Below are 21,896 nucleotides of genomic sequence, written 5' to 3'. Positions count from 1 at the left end.
ATCCAACATGGTTTCACCCTATGGCCATCAAAACCCTATGCAACCTCTGCTGACAACACCTTCTATGCAAGGTATGCACAACAACTTTGCCTCTCCCAGCTTTTATCATGCTATTGCTCCTCCAGTTTCCCAAAGCTTCTACACATCAACGTCCGTCCCCATGCAGCAAGGGCCGAGACCACCTCGCCCCTCCAATAGGCCAATTTTGTGCTACAACCAGAAGGGTCCCCTTCTTGCCGACACTGCCCTGAAGCTAAGGATCACTATAGTAAGGACTGCCCAAAACAACGCGCATCCACATCTGCAAGCACAACCCAGAACCAGCACGAGTTTACATTCCCAAAGATCAACGTAATCACAATAAGCACCATTCCACACGCCCCACCTTCCACTCTATCAAAGACCATAGAAGGGGTAAGAAATCTCCTTTAAAAGAGTTCACCCACGCCACACCCTCAGCCTCACTTGTGTCTGATACCCTGCCCCAGTCCAAGCTATCCTATGTACCAGATGAGCTTCCCTTAGACGAGCTTCCACAGGGATGGTTAGAAGAAGAGTATGCGGATTTCAATATCAATCAGACGCCAGCTCATGATGTTCAGAAGCTCACAGAGGCGGCAAGATCTTCTCTTCCTGATGCATCTTCGCCAACTATGTCACAAGACAGGCACCACGTGCAAATAGAAAAGAACAAACTGAACAGACTTTTAACACTTCAATAACAACTGAACTAGAAGAGAGACGACGCGCGACACGACGTGGCGGAATTCCACCCCAGAGAGTATTGGCCCCAAACCTTGGCGCCCCTTTCGGTATTTCTTTATATTGCATCAACACAGTACAAGCCAGTACTCCAGACTCTGCACCTCTCCAGGAAGCATGCCAGAGAACGAGCCCTAACCTCATATTTAAAGGCCCTTGGCCTAAAAAGCACTTTACAGTAAAAAGCCTTCAAACTTAAAAGCTTCTGGTCCAAAAGCAAAGCGAAAAAGCTGCCAACGTAAATCACAAAAATCTGTACAGCTTGCCACGTCATTAGCCAACGCAAAACGTGAAAATCCGTACAGCCTGCCATGTCATCATGTCAGCGCAATTTTTGGAAATCTGTCACGTTGCCCTTAGGGTTAGGGTTTTCAAAATTAGGGTTTGCAAGTTTTAGGGTTAGGATTTCCAGAATTAGGGTTTCAGCAGTTAGGGTTTCTGGCAAAAATTAGGGTTTCCATTCTTTAGGCTTTGACACATCAGCAGTTTGTTACATCTCCCCTTCTTGAAAGAGAGTAATCGTCCGCGATTACAGCATATCTGCAAAACAACTCAAGTTAGCTCAAAAATTTCCGAGGGTCATTCCGAGGGACATTCCGAGGGGGGACAATCAATTTGCTCTTTTTATTAAGGAGTTGGCTTCTCCTTTCGACTGTTTTGATCAAGGAGTTAGCTTCTCCTTTCTCCAGATCAGAACTCTTGGTATTCTGGCGTAATAAAATTAGCCATCACACCCAGAGCGTACTGATCTTCCACGGGTGTCTTGATGCACTAAAATTACATACCCAAGCAATCTCATCCAATTAGGAATATTCAGTGGTTGGCACATCACAATGCAACACAAATGCTCACATATGCATGTTACAAGACATAGAAACATAAAGCCACCGATGAACACTCCCCCCGTAAATAACCATCCAGGTCCGGGCCATGAGTTGTTCAACGACTCCCTCATCACTCCTCCCGCATAACCTACCAAGGTCCGGGCCATGAGATATAGAGGCCTTTTACAACCAAATGCCCCCCAGACCGCAACCTGCGTAGTTTGCAGGTGCCAAGAGTAACCACTACTCAGACTTCTTAACACTCTCCCCGTAAATAACCATGCAGGTCCAGGCCATGAGTAAAAACAACAATTTTCAATCATTCAATACTCCCCCCGCAGATAACCACAAGGGTCCGGGCCATGAGTATGAACAAGCATTCTCAAACATCTTTTCTCACTACTCCACCCGAGAGTAAAATCACCAATCATTGAAACCAGTATTAAACCAGAGTCAAACAATTCAAATCCGCACCAAGACAGGTTCAAAATAGATACCATCCATTTCAAACAAATTTCAAACAAAGCTTCAAAAAATACTTTCTCAAACAAAGTTCAAAAGTATCTAACTATACAACAACTAGAGAGTTCATTCAGGGTTTTGTTCGGACAACCGAACTTTGAGGACGACTGGCTTGCCCTTTTGCATCAAGGTGATGGTTCGGTTCCGAACTTGGAGAGTCGCATCATTCCTGTCATGCCGAGGCATGCCTAATAGAACGTCACAATTGTCCAGTATAGTTCCCCAAAGCATAGATGTTGTCGAATTGCTGTAGGAACTGCAATGCTTTCTTGCGATCTTTCACCCCGAAAAAAGTGAAAAATTTGATTGTCGTGCCACTATCTTTGAAATCTGTGGGTTGGTTAGGTGCATATCCCGAGTATGGATAATAAGGGTATCCATATGGGTTCCAACCATTGTACCTTGGTGGCGGCAGTGATGGAGGTGGGGGCAATGGCGGTGGCAAAGGTGGTTGCATTGGATCAGGGTCAGATGGTTGCACCATATTCCTGAAGACTCCCCTGATTGGAACAGACGACTGAGAAGGTTGCCGGTCGGAAGCTCTCGTACTTTCTGGTGCCGGAGGAGGAGGTACCACCTGCGGCATCAAAGGGGGTAACATGTAGTTCAAAAATTGTTGAAAACTTTGCAGCATCAGAAGATTCGACTGAGGATGGCGAAAGAATGTCCTAGAGTTCGTTGAGCAGGAACTGCAAATATTCTGTTGAATCCATGAATTCCAAGTATTGGGTTCTTAATTGGCTTATGCCCTGTAAGACACTGCGGTGAGGACGGGAGCGCACCCGATGCGCGATGAAGTAAGGGTGGGAGTGGCTAATAAGTCCGGGTTGGAGAGCGAAGATACCTCAAAAAAATTATGTCTGCTCTTTTGTAGGACTGGTATGCTTTCAGAAAAGCACACGCTTCATGCTCTGATACCACTGTCACAAGACGGGCACCACGTGCCAATAGTAAAGAGCAAACTGAACAAACTTTTAACACTTCAATAACAACTGAGCTGGAAGAGAGAGACGACACGCGACATGGAGTGGCGGAATTCCACCCCAGAGAGTATTGGCCCCAAACCTTGGCGCCCCTTTCGGTATTTCTTTATATTGCATCAACACAATACAAGTCGGTACTCCAGAATCTGCACCTTCTCCAAGAAGCATGCCACGGAATGAGACATAACCTCATATTTAAAGGCCCTTGGCCTAAAAAGCAGTTTACAGTAAAAAGCCTTCAAACTTAAAAGCTTTTGGTCCAAAAGCAAAGCCAAAAAGCTGCCGTCGTAAATCACGGAAATCCGTTCAGCTTGCGAAGTCATCAGCTAGCGCAAAACGCGAAAATCCGTACAGCCTGCCACGTCACCATGCCAGCATAATTTTCAGAAATCTGCCACGTTGCCCTTAGGGTTAGGGTTAGGGTTTCTCCAGTTTTAGGGTTTCAAAATTAGGGTTTGCAAGTTTTAGGGTTAGGGTTTCTGACTGAAATTAGGATTTTCATTCTTTAGACGTTGACACGTCAACAGTTTGTTACAAACTACACCGCCGGACCCCGTCAGAGAAGTCAACCAAGGCGACCCTGTCAACTATTAGCCCATCCTGCTTGGTTATGTGATCACCCCGCGCTACGCGACCAGGTAATCTCTTTCGCGCACTCTTTCAAGGATGTGTTTGCCTGGTCTTACCATGATTTGGCAGGGATCCTAGCAGAGTTAGGAGTCCACACAATCCCTCTGCTTGAGGGGGCTAAGCCGGTTAGAGGACGCGCTTCCAAGCTCAACCCCAAGTATGCAGAAGCAGTCAAAGTCGAGTTAGAAAAAATGCAAGAAGCAGGTATTATTGTGCCAGTGGTGCACTCAGAAAGGTTGTCCCCTATGGTTATCGCTCCCAAGAAGCAATCCAACAAAATTCGAGTTTGCGTCGACTACCGGACTCTAAATAAGGTGACAATCCCAGATGGATTTCCGACCCCTTTCACTGAGAGAGTCCTCGAAGACGTCGCTGGGCATGTTCATTCGCATCTATGCAGACGTTGCCCAACCCTTGACTCGCCTAACTAGTGTTGTTATACCCTTTCAAAGGTCCACAGATGAATCCCAAGCTTTTGCCCATCTCAAAAAGCGCCTAACTGAGACACCTATTTTAGTTGCTCCTGATTGGTCCACTCCTTTTCATGTCCATATTAATGCTAGTCAATATGCGGTCGGCACGGTCTTGACTCGGCCTAGCAAGGAGTTCAACCTAGATAGCCCAGTCCACTATGCCAGTCACCTGCTCACAAAGGCTCAGCGCAACTACAGCACCACAGAAAGGGAAGGTTTGGTTATGGTGTATTCTTTACAAAAGTTTCATCATTACTTGTTAGGGGTTCACTTCACTATCATCACGGATCATCATGCGCTGCGCTATCTTCTGAATAAACCCCAAGTTGCAAGAAGAGTCTTGAGGTGGCTACTGATATTCCAAGAATTTGATTTCGGCGTAGTTCTCTGTCCAGGCAAGCAGCACGTCATGGCCGACCACCTCTCTCGCATACACACAGGTGAGCCAGATACTCGGGTTGATGATGACTTTCCAAAAAGTCATCTCTTTAAGGTCGACACAACCCTCAAATGGTATGGAGATGTGTTACATCTGCTCTCTACTGGCCTATATCTTGAGAATGCTTCTCCCTTGCAAAAAAGAAGACTCTTGCTGAAATCTAGACGCTTCTCTCTGATTGGCGGACAGCTCTACAAATCTGGGCCAGATGGTGTGCTGCGCACGTGCGTCTCCCCTCATGAAGTGGACCACATTCTGGAAGATGCACACACTGGTCCTATAGGTGGTCATTACCTTGGTCACATCACGGCGCAAAAAATCTTACAGACAGGCTTGTGGTGGCCCTATCTATTCAGAGATACTATAGCTCATGTCAAGATTTGTGATGTCTGTCAACGATGTGCGCCCAAGCCTAGCAAGCAATCCAATCGCCCTCTGCAGGTATCTATGGTGTGGTTGCTCTTTGAGCGATGGGGCTTGGACTTTGTTGGTCCAATTGCTCAACCTGCTCAACCCAACAATCGTAAGTATCTCTTGATAGGGACGGATTATGCAACCAAGTGGGCCAAGGTAGTGGCCATCATCGACTCTATAGCAACCACTGTCGCAAAATTTTTGTATGAAAATATTTTTTGCAGGTTTGGGTGCCCTCTGCTGAAAATCACAAGTGATCGAGGTAGTTATTTCGTCAACGACCTGATCTCCACACTCCTCACGAACTACAAGATTTTTCATCGCAAATCTTGCTCTTACTATCCTAGAGAAAATGGGCAAGCTGAGAGCACTAACAAAGTGCTAATCGCACTTCTCAGGAAAGCTTGTCACCTGCATCCAACTTCTTGGGCTCAAGCTATCCTCGGCACAGTCTGGGCTTATCGCACCTCTTCAAGGCAACCACTAACCACACCCCATCATAGTTACCCAAAACGCGGAACGGGAACGACAACGGGATCCCCGCGGAACGGGGGAACGGCTAGGGGTCCGGAACGGAGGAACGGCGCGGAACGGGAGGTATAAAAAACACCAAAATAGTGCATTTTTTAGCTCCTTGTGTTTAAATACAAGGAGTATTAGAGTGCTTTGACTCTAATTCTCACAAAAAACTCGTTTTGAAGACCATTCAACCTTGCTATGACTAGATGATGAGAGAGAGAGAGAGAGAGAGAGAGAGTGAGAGGGAGAGGGAGAGGGAGAGATTTGAGAGAGTGGGAGGGAGAGGAAGAGAGCTTGAAGGCTTGAAGCCTTGAGCCTTGAGAGAGTGAGTCTTGAGAGGCAGAGATCTTGAGAGTATGAGAGGGAGGGAGCTTGAGCCTTGAGGATTAGCTTGTGGAGAGAAAGGGGGAGGGGGGTGCATTTTATGAGTCCTTGAGGCCTTGCACACTTCAAAAAGAAGCCCAAACATTTACTTCAATTTTTTCAATTTTTGCCAAATTTGTTTGTAGCCGTTGGCCATTCCAGGGGCATTCCGGAACGTTCGGGGGGCATTTCAGAACGTTCTGGAACGGCCGTTCTGGTTTGCACTGGCCACCCGGAACGTCAGACGTTCCGGGACGTTTCGGAACGTTCGGGAAGGGAGCTGCCCCCCGGAACGCCGGAACGGGGGCTAGGGAGCGTTCCCCGGTAACTTTGCACCCCATTCCAGGTAGCTTTCGGTTTAGAAGCACTTGCACCATACGAGTTCAACTCAGGCTCAGCAAGAGTGGGAAGCGTTCACGTCACAGCGGGTATTGCTTCCTCAAAACTCTCTCGTCTCTCGAAGTTAGAAGAGCAGGATGTTAGCTTCACATGCTCTGCAAGACAAGCAACTTTGTCACAAACCATGGCATGATAACCATCTCAAAAAGCCAAAAATAATGCGAGGGACACTGGTGCTACTCTATCAAGGTCAATATCTGAAAAAAGCTAAGAAGCTGGTCCCAGCCTGGCAAGGGCCATTCATGGTACAAGAGATTATGCCACAGGGGGATGTTCAATTAGTCACTCTGGAAGGTGTTCCCTTGCCGCTAGTAAATGGATCCGGAATCAAGTGCTATCGCTCACCCTGACTCTTTAGAAATCTGGTGATGTTATCCCTCCCACCAACAACCATATGGCTGTCCACTCCTCAGCTCCCTCTAGCTTTCCCTTTCCCTCTTCTCAAGTCTTTCTCATCTGAGTTGTGATCAATATTATCCTAAAAAATTTCCCTATTCTTACTGGCTGCATCCATTTTATCCCTCTCTCATTTATGTAACTTGGGTGATGAGCCCTCCTATGATTCAGCGTGTTCTTTTTAATTGTTTGGATTTAACTCTCACTTTTCACCAGCATCTATACCCTCTCTCATTAAGTTTTGTTCTCATCACAATTATCACAAGCATATATTTGGCATAGATTGAATTGTCATCCTCCTCCTCTCTCTCTGAATCTATCTCCACTATCTTTACTGTCTCTGCTATCTCGTTTCTGTCTCTGTGGATTTCTAAGCCTGCAGTGCAGTTGTTCAAGGGAAAAAATAATTATATGAACACAGCAAACCTCGACACTTTTCTCTCGAGTATCAAGAGTTCAACTCTAGGATAGATCTTTGAGGTTTCTTGTCGGGATGGCTCCTTGAACGTTATCGTGCATCAGGTGGGTCATCTCTTTAGCATCCCACCCTTCCATTATAGGAGAACACTCCTTGCTTACAAGATAAAGCACCTGCATTTCAAAGATCTTTGTTGGTAGCTCCTGCTGTTCTCTCCAAGCTACAACAAGATCCTGCATGTTTCTTACATGTTCCCTATACAACACCAACTCCTTAGACAGCTTCCGTGCCCTTTTCTCTGCTCTCTTCTTGCTCTGCAGCCAATGTTGTTGTTGCCTAGGATCCACTAATACATGACCTCTCTCTCTCTCTTCTCAAAATAATTTGCAACTTTTCTAGCTCCGACTCCATGCCTTGCACCTGAGCTTGCAGGTCTTCCTTAAGTTTCTCCTTCAACCCCTACTATACCTAATCCTCCACCCCCTACAATACTGCCCTCCCCCCTATCATATCTGATCCCTCGCCTCCCTATCTAAGTCTGGTCCCTACTGTCTCGCCACCCTATACTGCTCTTGCCCCTAACTCACCCTCGCCCCCCTACCCACCCCTTTCCCCCCCCCGCCCCTACCTAGTTCCCCCTCGCCCCTATCCACCCCTTTCTCCCCTCGCCCCTACCCACCCCTCGCTCCCTGCCCACCTGGCCTCGCCCCTTGCCCAGGCCTCGCCCACCCTACTCACCCCCCGCCCAGGCCTCGTCCCCCTTACCCACTCCTCGTCTCTCGCCCTCGCCTCTATCCAACTCTCACCCCGTGTCCTTATTTACCCCTCGCCCTCCCACTATCAACCCTACCCGCCTCTTCCCAACTATCAGCCCTCCACGCCCCTCGATCCACACCCTTGTTCAGCCCGTGTAGCTGCATCGTTGCAAGTTGCAAGCAGGCAGCAGTTGCCAACGTTCGTGTTCGTGTCCATCTACAAATTTCACATCGCTCTGCAAATTTCACCCCTCAATGTTTCGGATTTTCAGGTTTTTAGATTTTTAGCAGATCAAGTTTCTGCAAATTTCACACATCGCTTAGATTTTCAGCACACCAGATTTCAGCAGCACTATAAATAGAAATTAGGAGTGTGCGTATACAGATTGTTGGTTGACTGCATATTGATTGATGTATGATCTGTGGGGATATTTTGATGTATGGTCTTGGGGTTTGAAGTATACCGCTATAGCTAGTCCGTCAATCAGTGTCATCAGGTGGCTATGGCAGGAGGCAAAAAACTGATGCCGAGGAAAAGGCCTAAACCACACAGGCATACCAATTATGAAACTGAAGCGGAATCGGATCCTAGCAGCCATGGGGTCACGGATATAACGTCCAGTGCTCCAGCTGACGAAAGTTACAAGGCCTTGGCATCAGATGCAGATTCAAGCTCAAGCTCAGACAATGGTAGCTCAAGTGCACAAGAGAAGGATCCAAAAGGGAAAAGGAAAGCACTGAGTCACCTGATCAGTCATGAAATTGCAAGGCCTGAAACACAAAATTAAATTTTCCCTCAATTTTCACATGCAGCACATGTTCTCTCACATGACCAATTGGACAACTTGGGTGTACATCGCTAGCTGAAGCTGTCCTTCCTAATGACATACCTGTCGGCATGATTCACGAAATGCATAAATTTTTTCCAAAGTCAAAGGACACTTTAACAACGGCGCATCTAGGACATGCAATGGGGATGACCAACTTTCCCTCCTTGCAAACGAGTACTAGGTCATATTCAAAGTTCTCCAAAGCTGCTACCATACACGTATGCAAGGCATTGTTCGAACCAGAGCATCCTAATCTGCAACATCAAAGCTCTCTTAGCAATATTCACATATTATTTTTTAGTGAGAGATGCTCAAGGACCAAAGGGGACATGCGAAGTACCTACCACATTCCCACAATATGATGGTCTTTACTGTTTAATCAAGTACATACCTTGTGGGTTTCATTAGATCCTGTTTACATCATTGCAGACCAGGGCGAAAAGGTTTAGAGCACAAGTGCAGTCACCTCAATCTAGCTTCCAATGTTTTGCCACGCCATTGAAGAAAGTCTCTTGGCACAGATGATCAAAAGAGGAAACAAAAGAAAAGAGTCAAAATGGTAAAAGATACAGCAAAGACACTACGACCTCTGCCATTTTCAAAGAGCCACACTCGGGTGACGCATCCTCCACGACGTCCTTCTACCTCCATTCCCGTCTCTACAGCACAAGAGGCCATCAGGAGCTCCGCTGTTCTTGGTACACCCACTCCTATTACTGAGGCGGTCTCCCTACTGCTCCCATCTATACTCCTGCCCCACTGTTACCACACCCTTCTCACCACCTGTGGTACCCTCGTCATTCTCTCTTATCTCCAGCTCACCCACTGAACCTAGAATCACTGTCACCCCGACATCCACTGCAGTGCCTCTTGGGCACCCTTCTCTTATTGTCACCTCGACCTCGACTGCAGTGCCTCTTGGGCGCTCTACACCTCCAGGTGCTACTGATGCTTCTTCTAGTGGAACAAACTCTACCTCGTTGTTCAGAATCTCTAAAGAGAACCTGTAGGAGTCAAGAAATGCTATTGCAATGATTGAAATTGGTGCCGAGAAATTAGCAGCTACCCACTAAAAGGACTCGGCTACATCTGTGGCCATGGAAGGCTGATGCTACCATTTTCACCCTACGTCAAGCTTTGCATGTAAAGTCCCAGATAATTGATGACCTCAAAGCTCAAATGTTAGGATTTCAGGACATGCTAGTCCAGGGGGACATATGGTTTCAGCAGCAGCCTTAGGCTACCATGGGATATGGGCGGGCTCGTCCCGCAAGATCACTACAGACGCCCATGGGATATGGAGAGCACAGTCATCGACATTTTTGGAAAGGTGCTCCATCACAGCAGCAGTTTGACTACTACCCTCAGGGATTTCAGCAGCCTGGCACCTTTGGCTCCTTACCACACATGTCATCGTCACAGACGGCTCTTTGTGACAGCTTTGCAGGCGCACATCGGTATGGGTGTGCGAGTGGGCGGCCTCAGTACACTTCAGGCTAGGTACTCCCATCCGCCGAGCAACAAGTGACTGCTCCTTTCGCGGAGTGTCGGTTGGTGGAGAGCACTCATAGAGTCCAGAGTTTTCCCATCGATCTGATGGCTCCACCTCAAGAGTCTGATACTTCGGGTGCAGCAATGGCCACAACTCTATCTCTTGGATGACAGAATCAGGAGCTCACCATTGTACAAATGCAGTACCTAGAGGTTTTCTTTCACAGTTTTTCAGTATTCCTCTCATCGAGACGGTGAGCGGTCTTGTGGCAGGCAACCTGTAGCAGGCTACAGTGCACTTTCACAGGACACACAGTTAGTATAGTTGGTCTCGTCTGGTTCACACTGGACAAACTCTCTGGGCTGGGCAATGACACGTGTCAGTGACACGAAAGGTGGTCTAGTGGACATCGTGACGAGGTCACGACCACCACTCAGTTTGGAGATAGACTTAGATAGCTGACATTTATGAGCCGTTGGTGGCTCTTTATGGTTGTACATATGAGTAATAGATGTTGGGTCATCATTATCATCTTCTTCATATATGGTCCAGCGTCGTCAACTAGAGCAGAGAGTCTATACACAGCACGTCTGCACCATCCCTGCACATCTGAGCCTCGACAACCCCATTGTACACGTGAGTTCTGGGCTGGAGCTGAGTGTACTGCCACGCCAGACTCTGTACTGGTTCCTTTGGACAGTTTCTTATACCGAGCAATCGAGAACAATTGCTTTGATTTTAGGTGGTATGTGGCGGGTTCTAGGGTTAGGGTTCTTTCGTCAAGGTCTTAGACCCGCATAAATAATAAAGAAATACCAAAAGGGGCACCAATCTTTGGGGCTAGTGTGTCTTGGCTCGGAACTCGGCTGTGCCATGTCGACAACTCTATCTCTCTTTCACAATTATTCAAGTAATTTGATGTCACAAGACGGGCCCCACGTGCCAATAGAAACCAACAGACTGAAAAGACTTTTAGCACTTCAATAACAACTGAACTGAGAGAGAGAGAGAGAGACGACACGCGACACGAAGTGCCGGAATTCCACCCCAGAGAGTATCGGCCCCAAACCTTGGCGTCCCTTTCGGTATTTCTTTATATTGCATCAACACGGTACAAGCCGATACTCCAGACTCTGCACCTTCTCTAGGAAGCATGCCAGAGAATAAGCCCTTAGCACATATTTAAAGGCCCTTGGCCTACGAAACGCAGTTACAGTGAAAAGCCTTCAAAACTCAAAAGCTTCTGGTCCAAAAGCAATGCCAAAAAGCTGCCAGTGTAATTTACGGAAATCCGTACAGCTTGCCACATCATCAGCCAAAGCAAAACGAAAAATCCGTACAGCTTGCAACGTCATCAGCCATCATAATTTTTGAAAATCTGCCACGTCATCAACAGCTACGCAATTTCTTATGTGTGTGTGTGTGTGTGGGTCCTGCTTTATTTCCTTTTATGTCACTTGGGGCCCCATCGGACGGGGTCCCCATAAGTTGGTAGGACTTCTTTTTCTGTTACTTGTTCTTCTTAGGGTTTAGGCCCCTCGGCCGACATCTGCATGTTGACTTCCCTCTTCAGGGCTTTGACACGTCAGCAGTTTGTGACATCTCCCCTTCTTGAAAGAGAGTAATCGTCCGCGATTACAGCATATCTGCAAAACAACTCAAGTTAACTCAAAAATTTCTGAGGAACATTTCGAGGGACAATCAATTTGCTCTTTTTGTTAAGAAGTTAGCTTCTCCTTTCGACTCTTTTGATCAAGGCGTAGTAAAATTAGCCATCACACCCAGACCACACTTATCTTCCACGAGTGTCCTGATGAACTAAAATTACATACCCAAGCAATCTCATCCAGTTAAGAATATTCAATGGTTGGCACACCACAATGTAACACAAATGCTTACATATGCATGTAACAAGACACAACAAACGCCGCCGCTGAGCACTCCCCCAAGACAAACGGTCCACGATATGAAGCTACTCAACGACTACCTCGTCACTACCCCCACAAATAACCTAAAGGGGTCCGGGCCATGAGCCCAAAGGACTGTACAACCAAACGCTCCCCAGACCGCACTCTGCGTCGCTTGGACGTTCAAGCATACAACCAAACGCTCCCCAGGCATCGGCATGCATCGTCCGGAGGTTTTCTAGCATACAACAGAACGCTCCCTAGGCATCGACCTGCGTTGTTCCGAAGTTCAAACAATACCAAAACAGTATTTCTCACTTCTCCACCAGGGAGTAAAATCACCAATTATTGAAACCAGTATTAAAACCAGAGTCAAACAATTCAAAACGGCACAAAGACAGGTTTAAAACAGATAGCATTCATTTCAAACAAATTTCAAACAATACTTTCTCAAACAATGTTCAAAAGTATCTGACTAGAAAACAACTAGAGAGGTCATTCAAGGTTTTGTTCGGACAACCGAACTTTGAGGACAACGGGCTTGCCCTTTTGCATCACAGTGATGATTCAATTCCGGACGTGGAGAGTTGCATCATTCTTGTCGTGCCAAGGCATGCCCAAGAGAACGTCGCAATTGCCAAACTTCATAATGTGAAAATTAGCTTTTCCATGATAATCTTGTATAGTCACTGGAAGTGCACCAATGAGCGATACCACTTTCTGAGTTTGCCCTGTGGCTAGCTCAGCTTCAATTTCTCCACCCTCTGTATCATAATCAAAGTGCATCTGCTTCAAGAATTCTGGATGGATGAAGTTCTCCATAGCTCCGAGGTCAGAGAAAATAAGGACTTTCAAGCCGTTGACATTTCCATAAGCTCTCCATAATTCATTAAAACTCTCGAGGTGTATACCATAAATATCGGATACTAGTAGCAAGTCTAGCCTTCTTGGCGGGAGGTGGCCCCGGGGATCTGTCTGACGTGGGAGCAAAAGGTTGCACTAAAGACGTCGAGGCTCGCTCAGGACATGTATTGAATGTATGCCCCGTTTGGAAACATTGGAAGCATCGGCCTTCTTGTAACAAGGTGTCTCGTTGACGTTGTGCCAGACGAGGCCAATGAGGTTGGTTTTCACGAGATTCACGAGAATTTGTTCGTTGTTGCCGAGAGTTCTGGTTAGTGGCGGGAGGTTCTTCTGTGGTAAACTCTAACTTTCCTTTCATGAGCTTGTAGCCGACTGCGGCATGGTCCATAAGCTCTTGCATGGTAGAGACTTGCTCGGAGAGACAATATTCCTGCAATGGTGATGGTAGTCCAATAGTGTAGCGCTCGCACTGGTCCTCCAAGGGAACGAACTTAAAGACACAGGAAGGTACACGTCGAGAGACCTTTGGTTATAGTCATCCATGGTTTCGGTGGCAAGCATTTTCAAGTTGCCCCACTCTGCCAAAATCCGGACTTCAAACATCGAAGTCATGTAACTACGTGCAAAAAGTGTCTTGAAAGCTTGCCAGGTCCTTGGAGCATGCGGTGTGTCGCGATTGAACTCCACCATTGCATAGCATTATCTTTAAGAAATCCCGTTGCTCGATAAATCTTGGATTCTTCTGTATAGTTTCCCAAGCATAGATATTGTGGAATTGTTGTAGGAACTACAATGCTTTCTTGCGATCTTTCACCTTGGAAAACGTGAAAAATTTGACTGTCGTGCCACCATCTTTGAAATCTTTGGGTTGGTTAGGCACATATCCCGGGTATGGATAATAACGGTATCCATATGGGCTCCAACCATTGTAGCTTGGTGGCGGTGGTGGTGGAGGTGGGGGCAATGGTGGTGGCAAAGGTGGTTGCACTGGATCAGGGTCACATGGCTGCACCATATTCCTGAAGACTCCCCCGATCGGAACAGACGCCTGAGAAGGTTGCCGGTTGGAAGCTCTCGTACTTTCTGGTGCCGCAGGAGGAGGTACCACTTGGGGCATCAGAGGGGGTAACAAGTAGCACAAAAATTCTTGAAAACTTTGCAGCATTGGAAGATTCTGTTGAGGATGCCGCGAAAGAATGTCGAGAAGCTCATTGAGCAGAAACTGCAAATATTCTGCTGAATCCATGAATTCCAAGTCTTGGGTTCTCTATGGCTTATGCCCTGTAAAACATGAGCGGTGAAGACGGGAGCGCGCCCGATCCGCGATGAAGTAAAGATGGGAGTGGCTAATAAGTCTGGGGTCGGAGCACGAAGCTAGAATTTCCAATAAGCTTTGGAAGTGCGATCTTGCTCTGTTTGCTCTTTGGAAGTACCGGTATGCTTTCAGAAAAGCACACCCCTGATGCTCTGATACCACTGTCACAAGACGGGCACCATGTGCCAATAGAAACGAACAGACTGCACAGACTTTGAGCACTTCAATAACAATTGAACTGAGAGAGAGAGAGAGAGAGAGAGAGAGAGAGACGACACGTGACACGGAGTGCCGGAATTCCACCCCAGAGAGTATTGGCCCCAAACCTTGGCGCCCCTTTCGGTATTTCTTTATATTGCATCAACACAGTACAAGCCGGTACTCCAGACTCTGCACCTTCTCCAGGAAGCATGCCAGAGAATGAGCCCTTAGCACATATTTAAAGGCCCTTGGCCTATGAAAAGCAATTACAGTGAAAAGCCTTTAAAACTCAAAAGCTTCTAGTCCAAAAGCAATGCCAAAAAGCTGCCAACGTAATTTACGGAAATCCGTACAACTTGCCATGTCATCAACCAACGTAATTTTCGAAAATCTGTAAATTTTCAGATATCTGCCACGGCATCAGCAGCTACGCAATTTCTTGTGTGTGTGTGTGTGTGTGTGTGTGTGTGTGTGTGTGTGTGTGTGTGTGTGTGTGTGTGTGTGTGTGTGTGTGTGTGTGTGTGTGTGTCCTGCTTTATGTCACTTGGGGCCCCATCGGATGGGGTCCCCATAAGTTGGTAGGACTTCTTCTTCTGTTGCTTGTTCTTCTTAGGGTTTAGGCCCCTGGGCCAACATCTGCAAGTTGACTTCCTTCTTCAGGGCTTTGACACGTAGTAGTTTGTAATATTAAAGTGTAAGTGTTGCCAAGTGAGTAGATTTCAATTTTCTCGTTGTTTCTGTCAATCCCTGGCCGGAAGAGATTACACTCTGTCGATCCTTGGCCTGACCATGCACGACCACATGCTTCTGCCTCACCTCCCCCGTTTTCTTTTGCCTTGTTGTGCACGTTAATGCAAAGCCTGAGACGGATGATCAAAGGTGCTAGTCCGTCATGTACGTAGATGGAACGAGTAGGATCCTGCCCCAACAGCCACTTAAGCGAAGGATTCCCATAGAGAACTTCTTTGAGTCTTTCATGAGCGAGAAGGAGGTAGCATAGGAGGTGATCCCCCAACCCACCAAGCCACATCCGATCAGCCCCTTGAGCAACCCATGTGCACCTCAACCACAGACTCCCTCTCCTCCCATACCACCCGCCTTTGCTCTCCTCCTCCAGCACCTACTCCCTCACCTCCCACACACCTTTCTTATCTCCTCCCCTCTCCAATTCGCACACTCATCCTATTGCCATACATCCCGTTTTGGACACCTCCCGTCCCTCTTCCCTATCTCATTTACACTCATTCTCGCTACAGGGCAGTCCTGGGGCAAAGTATTCCTCAGAGCACTCTAGTGCAAGAATTTGTCCCCCCGTTGATGTGGCTTTCAGAAACGCTGGCTGATTTAATCTTCTTCTTGGATCTCACCCCTTTTGCCTACACCTATAAGGTTGGTCAGCTTTGACATTGATTGTTCTGAAGAGTGTTGCAGCATGTTGCTATTGGGCTGTGTGCTCATCCGTACTACGTAGTCCCCCTTGCTATGTATTCATCCATGACAATTTTTGGGACAGGGACTTCAGATATTGTTAGACAGTTGGCTTGTTTCACATGCTTATCGCAATCTTGTAGGATTACTCATTATCCAAGCAGCTTGCAAAGACTACATGATTTGCTCCTTAGCACCCTCTGTTTCTCAAGTCTCCCTTGAGGATTGTCTGGTAGCATGCGCAAGGGCTTGTGGACACCATTTCTGTGGCGTAAGCGAATACTGAGATGTGAGCTACAGAGATGACTGGTTGGGAGATCCATTGATAGCTTTGATGGTACAAGAGCATCACCTATGTAAGAGACATATCTTACGATTGTGGTCAGTTGTTGGGCAGTGCATATGAGACCCTTTGGTCGCCTGAATTCCGCACTATGGCCATGAAAACAGCGAATGCAGGTTAACCAAAAACCCTAAGTTCAACTGATGATACCTTAGGCTCCAATACGGCATTGTAAGGCTCATTCTACGTCAGAAAATCCTGAAGATATGAACTAATTATGAATTTGTACCAATTCTAAACTACCTCACCCTTGGCTGCGACATCAAATCTCAAAAACCTTTGCAAGAAGTTACTTCTCCCTTTATTTTTAAGATCAGCTGAGTGTTGCCAACAAGTCTAGCTAACATCAAAAAGAATGATTTGCCTAAGCATGGACAACACCAGAAGAAGCATTCTAATCGATAAAGTTCGCTAGACCATAAAATACGTCAAACAATCATTCCAACTACTAGCAAGAGCAGATCTAATCGCTACGAATATAAAGTGCATACCTTGAAATCTCACTCTAGGATGTGGAGGCTGCCTAAGTGCTGCAAACAGAAATCGCTCCTTGTCAGCATCCAGCTTAAAACCTGCTCTTCCCGGAAAATCAGCTGCAGATAAAGTCGAGATAACAGCTTCTTTTGTAATTGCAGGGTAGCATGTACACAGTCCATACAGAACATCAGAGAGTGCTTCCTTCAAGGACTCCACAACATCATCAAGTGCAAGCCTTCTCAAGATAGCCTGAAAAATATGAGAGAATATTATTTGCTGTTTGAAAGACATCAAAAGATGTTCACAAAGGAAAGAGGAAACTTCTAACTTCAACAATCAGTCTTCCATAAGAAATGACTACTTGATCCAACTTAGTCAAAAGCTCAGGAGAAAAGTTCCAGATTCTTCTTTCTCTGTCTATTGCCTTGTGATCATTACGAGCTTCAAGACTCTCAAGAAGAAAACTTGCAGCAACTAGTGCAACATCAGGGTCTTTTCGATTTACTGCACCTGCAACAGGATATTAATGAGAATAAATCATGAAAATACCTGGAAAAAAGAAAAACACTAGGATTTTTACCTGTGGCAGATGCAAATACTTGCGAGAAGGAAACAGAGGGTAAAATAAGTGCAGGAAAATACTGAAGAAAACTCCGCCCCAACTCATACATCATGCACAAACTGCTTCCAAAATCTGTATCAGGTAAATCTTGCATTTCTAGCATAGCATTTATATTCCCAGCCTGGCTTCTTTTCTCCACTTCATCCATCACCTTATCCAACTCTGATAACATGCTTGTAACATCAAGCAACATGGCAGCTAAACAATTCTCAAGTTCTGGACTATGCTTTAGCTGTGCAAGAGCTACCACCTGTCACTTTCCAAACAGAAAAACCTCTCTCTCTCTCTCTCTCTCTCTCTCTCTCTCTCTCTCTCTCTCTCTCTCTCTCTCTCTCTCTCTCTCTCTCTCCGAGCCCGGGAGCGCCGTGCCACTGAGGAGCGAGTGACTCAGATGAGGGCCGACCCGACAGCTTTCATCCGGGTAGCCTTGGCACCAAACCCGCCCATGTACCACATCTTACATCCCCCCATTAGTACAGGATGGAGCTAGATAGCTTGATGCATTCTCATGATTGTACTACCTTGAGCATATAGACATGCATATACCCCTAGAGATAGAGCTCCATCCCTCCTCAGATACTCCACTACCTTACATTCAGTTCAGTTCAGTTTTGTATCAGTTTTGTTTCATTTGTCTTTCCGATAGACGGATGACATACACACCATGTACATTTGATTTGTCTCATAGGCCGATTTCGGCCTGACATAGACGTTAAAAATCTTTCTTTCTTTCTTTCTTTTCTTTTCTCTCTCTCTCTCTCTCTCTCTCTCTCTCTCTCTCTCTCTCTCTCTCTCTCTCTCTCTCTCTATCGACTCCCAAGTTAATGAGGCCTTCTTACAACGCCAATGTATCACGGCTTGGGAGAAATCCGGAGGTTCTCGCTTCAGCCATTACACCACACACGTTGCCCCAAACTACAAATCTCTCTTCTTCTCGGAACGAGGTAACCGAACCCATTCCTACATCCTTGAGCCCATCCCGTTGAGTGCGATCCGCACCATTGCCTCCATTCGTCTTAGCTCCCATTCTCTACGCTGCGAGACAGGACGTTGGGGCACTGGCGAGGAGTGTCATCGACTTTGCACCTTATGCCCTCGTCAAGTGCGAGAGAGTGAGTACCACACACTATTTGAGTGCTCAGCTTTTGACCACATTAGGTCCTCTTTTCCCCATATATTCAGCCATGATCTCTCCCTACATACCTTCCTCTCCCAAACACGATGTGGACTCTCTATTGCGACGCTCATTTCAGCCATTTTTGAGCATCGAGAGTCACTTATGAACTCCACTCACACCACGTGACATGTTCATTTGGTCCCATAGGTCATATTTGACCTCCCAGGACGATAATAGAACTATCTATCTCTCTCTCTCTCTCTCTCTCTCTCTCTCTCTCTCTCTCTCTCTCTCTCTCTCTCTCTCTCTCCGTTTTCCCTCCATGCAAGCGAAGAAGTCCTTGAAGAAAAGGCCAACTCTTAAAGAGACGGGCATTTTTCTCGGGGATGATCTTACCCTCTCGCATATCGCTCATATGCAGGAAGTAATGCCGGAGATTAGAGCGGCAAGGGGAAAAGGCGAGATTGCCTTTTACCGAGATGGAATAGTAGTAATACTGGAGCGACGCTCCACATGACGGTGCGAGACTTATGGGACCACACTCAAAGTGGCAGCCTAGAACTGTAATGGATCCATGCGTCTTGATGTGGGTGCTTTTGAGGATAGCTTTACTAGAAGAGACATCATCTTTTACTTTGAGACACACCAGGCAATCCATGCCTCACATCAGTGCATACAGATGGGAGACAGCTTACACACAGGAGACACGCGCAGAGCACAGAGGACGGGGCTTGGGGGGAGTGGCAGTGTTATTTAGAGAGGATTTGCAGCCATTGATACATATAGCCCACAGGGATGAGCAAGCTAGGTACATGTGGGTGAGATTGAAAGCAGAGACAGGCAGATATCTCTACATTGCTATTTGCTACTTTCCCCCGAGTACGTCGGTCTATGCACCACCCAGAGGACAGTCCCCCTTTTCTATTTTGGATGATGACATATGGGAGTTCTCTAGAGATGGTGACATTATCATTCTAGGGAACTTCAATGCTAGGACTGCCCATCACCAGACAGTGTTTTATGATACTTCAGACGAGATGCTGAGAGAGCTAGATGTTGTAGCGACGGGGCTGTCCAGACTATCGCACGATGCGGAATATACTGAGTATGGACGACACCTGATAGACATGGGCACCGCACATGAACTGGCCATCTCGAATGGCCTACAGAGGTTTCCTACTTCAGGAGGCTTCACATGCTTCCCACACAGACATGGAGCCAGCACAATGGACTATGTCATGGCACAACCGAGCCTCATCTCTACTATCCAGGACCTCACGGTTGGACCCAGACCTGTTGGTGTGGCAGTGGATCATGCTCTTGTATCGCTGACCATTTCTTTTCAGTTTAGTGTAGCACACAGGCTACGGGCAGCAGCCCCTACTCGCCACACCTTCACATGGGAGACGGACTCTGTATACATAGATGGGATCTACAAACGCCTGTGCATAGAGGAGCCAGGGCCACCTCTGGAGGAGCATACTACTATACTGACACAGACACTACATGATGCAACAACAGAGGCATACCCACATATCCAGCCTCAACAGAGACGCCGTTCGGGGAGCATGCCCCAGAACAGTTGGTATGATGAGGAATGCCGGGACACTAGAGCTAGACTTCAGAGGGAGGTGCTTTTGGGGGACATCACTCATAGGCAGTCACAGATTGGTTGGCGTCATAAGAAGAGGGCATTTTTGGCTCGCCTAGAGCAGGATCTATACCAGCTATTCTTGAGTCACGACTCACGTGAGGCGTGGAGGCTCTTTCATGAGCACCCCCCCCCCCCCCTTGCCATCACTTCTACAGAGGCTTGGGACCAGTATGCATCATCTTTGTACACAGTTCCTGAGCAGGCCCCCCTTCCGGACCCCCCCGATCCATGCCCACACACGTTTTTTCCACCGCTGAGATGGTGAGGAAGGCCATTGACAGGATGAGGACTGGGAGAGCATATGATCATGATGGCTTAGTGGCTGAGCATTTCATGCATGCCAGAGATTTACTAGCAGAGCTTCTAGCCGTTATGTTTAACCGTGCCATGTGTGAGGGCTTGCCTAATACCTGGAGCCTATCTACTATTGTACCTATCTTCAAGTCGGGAGACCCTATGGAGCCCGGGAACTATCGCACTATCATGATTGGACACACATTGGCACGGTTGTACGCATCTATTCTTGAGCAGCAGCTAAGTAGATGGCCAAAGAGGGAGGGGATATGCGCAGCCGGGCGGGCAGGTTTCAGCAGGGGTTTTTCTACTCTTGACCATATCTTGACACTCAGAGCCATCATTGAGGAGGGCAGATCGCGTGGGAGACGGATCTATTGCAGCTTTGTGGATTTCCGTAAAGAATTTGACACAGTGCTCAAAGCTAAATTGATGCGCAGATTACAACAGGTGGGAGTACCCATAGAGCTCATTTGGGGGGTCATGGCATTATACAGGTCAGTAGTGGGGCATGTACGCACCCCAGAGGGTCTATCCACACCAGTTTATTCAACTATTGGGGTGAAGCAGGACTACCCGCTCTCTCCTACTCTATTTGGTATGTATGTAGATGAGGTTTTTGACTACATTGAGAGAGATGGTGATAGAGGTGCACAGTTGGCAAGGACATGGATTCCACTAGTGTTATATGCTGATGATATTGTTTTGATCTCTGACTCTCCGGAGGGGATGCAACGTCACTTGGATGCTTTGCATAGGTTTGCCCAAGAAAGTGGTTTGTCCGTCAACCTTGGTAAAACCAAGGTCATGGTATTTAATACCACCCCACAGTGGATCAGGAGGTCAGTGCCCGCATTCACATACGACCAGGAGAAGGTGGAGTATACAGATGCTTACACTTACCTTGGAGTGGTTTTTAGTGGGCCAGCATTTTCATTAAGGAGGGCAGCAGAGACTAGATTGACCATAGTCCATGCAACATTGGGTAGATTGGAAAGGATGTGTTCACAGGTTCAGTTTCAGGAGCCAGGGACGAGGCTCTGGCTCTTTGACACTTTCGTGGCTTCTACATTGCTTTATGGAGATGAGATTTGGGGACCTTCATTGGATCATCACAGGAGGACAAGCCGCACTAATGGATGGGGGGACGTGGAGAAGCCTTTGGTTTCTATAATCTCGCGGCTCATTAGAGCTAAGGCTTCAGTACCACGTGCTATTGTACGAGCAGGGCTAGCTGGCCCCCCACTAGTGGTTGAGGCGCTCACCAGATCTGTCTCTTTCATACACCGCATGTGGGAACTTCCCAGAGACAGATATGTCCGCCTTGCACTTGAGTCCTCTCGACAATTAGCCATGCAGGGAGATACAGCATCCTGGTATGGGGAGATGACGTCATGGTTTCAGGCGCATGGGTTCAGCATAGACAGACTGCCTCCTTTTCAGTACTCACTGGAT

The 21,896-nt window shown here is 47.1% G+C and overlaps 1 protein-coding gene across 3 annotated transcripts in view; it reads right to left on the bottom strand.

Moving 5' to 3' along the window:
- LOC147440409 (uncharacterized) overlaps positions 1 to 21,896 on the bottom strand; it is a 95,407-nt gene that overhangs the window by 25,617 nt on the left and 47,894 nt on the right. For 2 of the 3 annotated variants that reach the window (XM_086530150.1, XM_086530152.1), the window contains exons 11-13: positions 17,335 to 17,626; positions 17,083 to 17,264; positions 16,769 to 17,003 (exon numbers count right to left, since the gene is read on the bottom strand). In XM_086530150.1, the coding sequence (XP_086386276.1) occupies positions 16,769 to 17,003; positions 17,083 to 17,264; positions 17,335 to 17,626 (709 nt within the window). The remainder of the gene's footprint in view (positions 1 to 16,768; positions 17,004 to 17,082; positions 17,265 to 17,334; positions 17,627 to 21,896) is intronic. The other variant, XM_086530151.1, reaches the window with a different exon arrangement.

This window comes from Adiantum capillus-veneris, chromosome 15, assembly GCF_014529385.1.
Source record: "Adiantum capillus-veneris isolate H3 chromosome 15, ASM1452938v2, whole genome shotgun sequence".
NCBI lineage: Eukaryota > Viridiplantae > Streptophyta > Polypodiopsida > Polypodiales > Pteridaceae > Adiantum > Adiantum capillus-veneris.
Note: the sequence above shows the minus strand (reverse complement) of the source record. Positions and strands in the feature narration are given on the sequence as shown.